The 2685-nt window shown below is 43.6% G+C and overlaps 1 protein-coding gene across 1 annotated transcript; it reads left to right on the top strand.

The window, feature by feature from the left end:
* The first annotated feature begins 823 nt into the window (after window positions 1-823).
* On the top strand, window positions 824-2484 carry LOC108106033. The gene has a single exon (XM_017212880.1). It carries the CDS (start codon window positions 830-832, stop codon window positions 1796-1798), a length of 969 nt encoding a protein of 322 aa, XP_017068369.1. The 5' UTR covers window positions 824-829; the 3' UTR covers window positions 1799-2484.
* Window positions 2485-2685: the final 201 nt, after the last annotated feature.

Below are 2685 nucleotides of genomic sequence, written 5' to 3'. Positions count from 1 at the left end.
TATTACTAAAATCTTTATATGATTTAGTACTTTGTCAACCCATAAAAGTAAGTTAAACGAGCTAAAGATGCTTTCTTGACCATAAATAATCCCTTTTAGTTACAATTTTTGAACCTGACTGATAATTTAACATCATTTTGATTGCAGTATAAAGAAAAAGTTAAGAAATCTTTAAAGTTCTATATACTTTAGTGCTTAATAGTTAACTAAGTCTGTTTAAATTCCCCTCAAAAAGTGAAATTTCCTTAAGAAAAAAGCTAAACCCTCAGCACTGGCAAGCTTCCTTCCAAGCTTTGTTGTCATTCACGTGCCATGTTCCTACCGTATAACCCCTCTGTTTGCCCCTCTTATGAGTAGGTAAAGCAACCCATATCCTTTGTTGCAACTTTCATGAGACGCATTTGCCTTCCTCCATTGGCCTGTTCTTCATCCTTCCTCGCTGCCGAGGCAACTATGCGGTTGCAACATTCTGATGTCTTTGAGCCGCCCGTCCGTCCTGTTCATTCTGCCCAGAGCACAAATTATGCGGATGCACTGAAGCATGTGAGTGAATGGCATCGAGTGTGTGTGTGTGTGTGTGTGGAGGAAGGCAGGCATTCCTGCCCAGGCGGCCATGGTCCTTGCAAAGCAGCTCCTCCCTTTCCTTACCACAGCCAATTTGCACGTCTCGAGTAACCCCAGCAAGCACCCATAATACCAGCTAAGAAGACAGAAGTTTCCAAGTTAATATTTTTTAGAAGGATCCGATAATTTCCCCACAGATACAACCTAGGCAGGCCCTTGATTACACTTCGTTTCTACCTGACAGACAGCCAGAGACAGCCTCAAAATGATGGAAGAACGACGTCTGGCGTATCAGCGCCGTTTATTGGCCATGCGCAGTGCCGCAACATCGCTGCCCTCCAGCCAGGAGAAGGAGTTCAATCTGCGCATTGTGGATCTGTACAAGAACCAGCCATGCCTGTGGAACACTTCCCTGCCAGAGCACAAGGATGTGGATCTGAAGAAGAAGGCCTGGGAGAAGATTGCCAAGGAGTTGGGCAGCCATCTGAATGCTGAGTTCATCCGTTGCCGTGTCCGCGCCATGCGGTATCATTTGAATGTCTACAAACTCCAGATGATCGAGTACGAGATGACCCCCGGTGTGGGCAAAGAACCAGTTAAGCCCTTCTACGTCGATCATTTTACTTTCCTGGAATCGAAGGATACGGTTAAGGAATCTGAGGGCGAGGAAACTTCATCCAAACCTGAAACAAAACCTAATTCAATCTCCGAGAAGTATGCGAAACTTTGGTCTGACTTCAATCTCAAATCCTTGGCCAAAAGGGAAACCACTGCTGCTGGAAACTCTGAGGGTCGTCGCTCGGGTCAGAGCATCTTGGAGATGGTCAAGATGCGCATGGAGGCACAGATTAAGCCCTTGGAGTTCACCATGCCACGCCTGTCGATCACCAAAAAGCAACAAAGCATCCGGAAGAATTATATGCTAGACTCAAGCCCTTCGGTCAGCTCGATGGATGTGCTTTCGGAGACACCACCCTTATTACAGGCCCATCCTGGTGATTCTATATCGAAGACCAAGTTGGTACAGAAGAATAGAGATGGTGAGAAACCTTCTACTTCTAAGATGGCTCAGGCTGAAGAGCAGGACAATCCACAGTCTGAGGATGAGGAGCTGTATAACATGCACTGGAACATCCGCAAGGAGCAGAGATCTCTGCGTCCTGGCATTGATCAGCGACAGAAGACGCCATCGCGTCCAACAAAGAACACTGAATCCACTCCGGATATATTTTAGAAGATATTGGCTTTGGGCTTCAGCAATGTTATTAAATTACTTCTTATTGTGGTTGCGGAAAAAAGGAAAAGGAAGGATTCTTAAACTGAAAATGAAACATATTTTGGAAGTTAGAATATAGCAAAATTGTTCAAATCAAGAGACTGACCTGCAAATACAAACATATTCCTTTCATTCCAAACTTCTATTATCTCTTTGTCCTTATATTGAAGATTACAACCGCGGAGTCCTTGGGTAATCATCTAAACGACATGCTCTTAGCCTATTAAGAGCACCTCCTGAGTCTCAGTCTCAGCCCAAGCCAAATGAGGCGTAAAGATACGCTCCCAAGTCCAGCCATGATTTATGAATAAGCCTGAAATGATGATGAAAAGTCTATATACGGCCAAGAAAAATAGAAAAAGGAAAGGAAAAGAAAAACTTGCAAAACTCTTGCCGCAAATCCAGAAAACCACCATCAAAATTAGTTTTTGGGCTGCCAGAACAAATTACGAAATTGCTACCAGAAATTACACACCCACATACACAGTTTTCAGTCCCGACAACCACCAATTTTCCAGACTCCTCCCTAAACCCAACGAAACCAACCTAACCAACCCACCCAAACCATCTACCAAAATGCTCTGCTCATTAGCGTGAAAATTTAATTTAATTTCCTTCAATAAACCCCTTAAGTGCTTGCCTTATCTTTTCAATCGCTTTTCCCCTCGGCCTTTCCGTTGACTAACTTTTGATTAATTGATTGATTAAATGAGTGACGAATATTGGCAAAAGGAATAAAAAAAAAAGAAACACACAGAACCGCAAAGACCACAGAAGGAAGCATCTCTGGAGGGTGGTCAAAGGTCAAGTGGTTGCCATCATTCCTTCGATACAAGTAATTACTG

This window comes from Drosophila eugracilis, unplaced genomic scaffold (assembly GCF_018153835.1).
Source record: "Drosophila eugracilis isolate 14026-0451.02 unplaced genomic scaffold, ASM1815383v1 contig_1317, whole genome shotgun sequence".
Lineage (NCBI taxonomy): Eukaryota > Metazoa > Arthropoda > Insecta > Diptera > Drosophilidae > Drosophila > Drosophila eugracilis.
The sequence above is the reverse complement of the archived record's forward strand: the minus strand, read 5'-3'. Positions and strand labels throughout refer to the sequence as shown.

Excerpts from the sequence above, each read along its gene's own strand:
- LOC108106033 (XM_017212880.1), top strand. The coding sequence starts at position 830 with ATGATGGAAGAACGACGTCTGGCGTATCAGCGCCGTTTATTGGCCATG.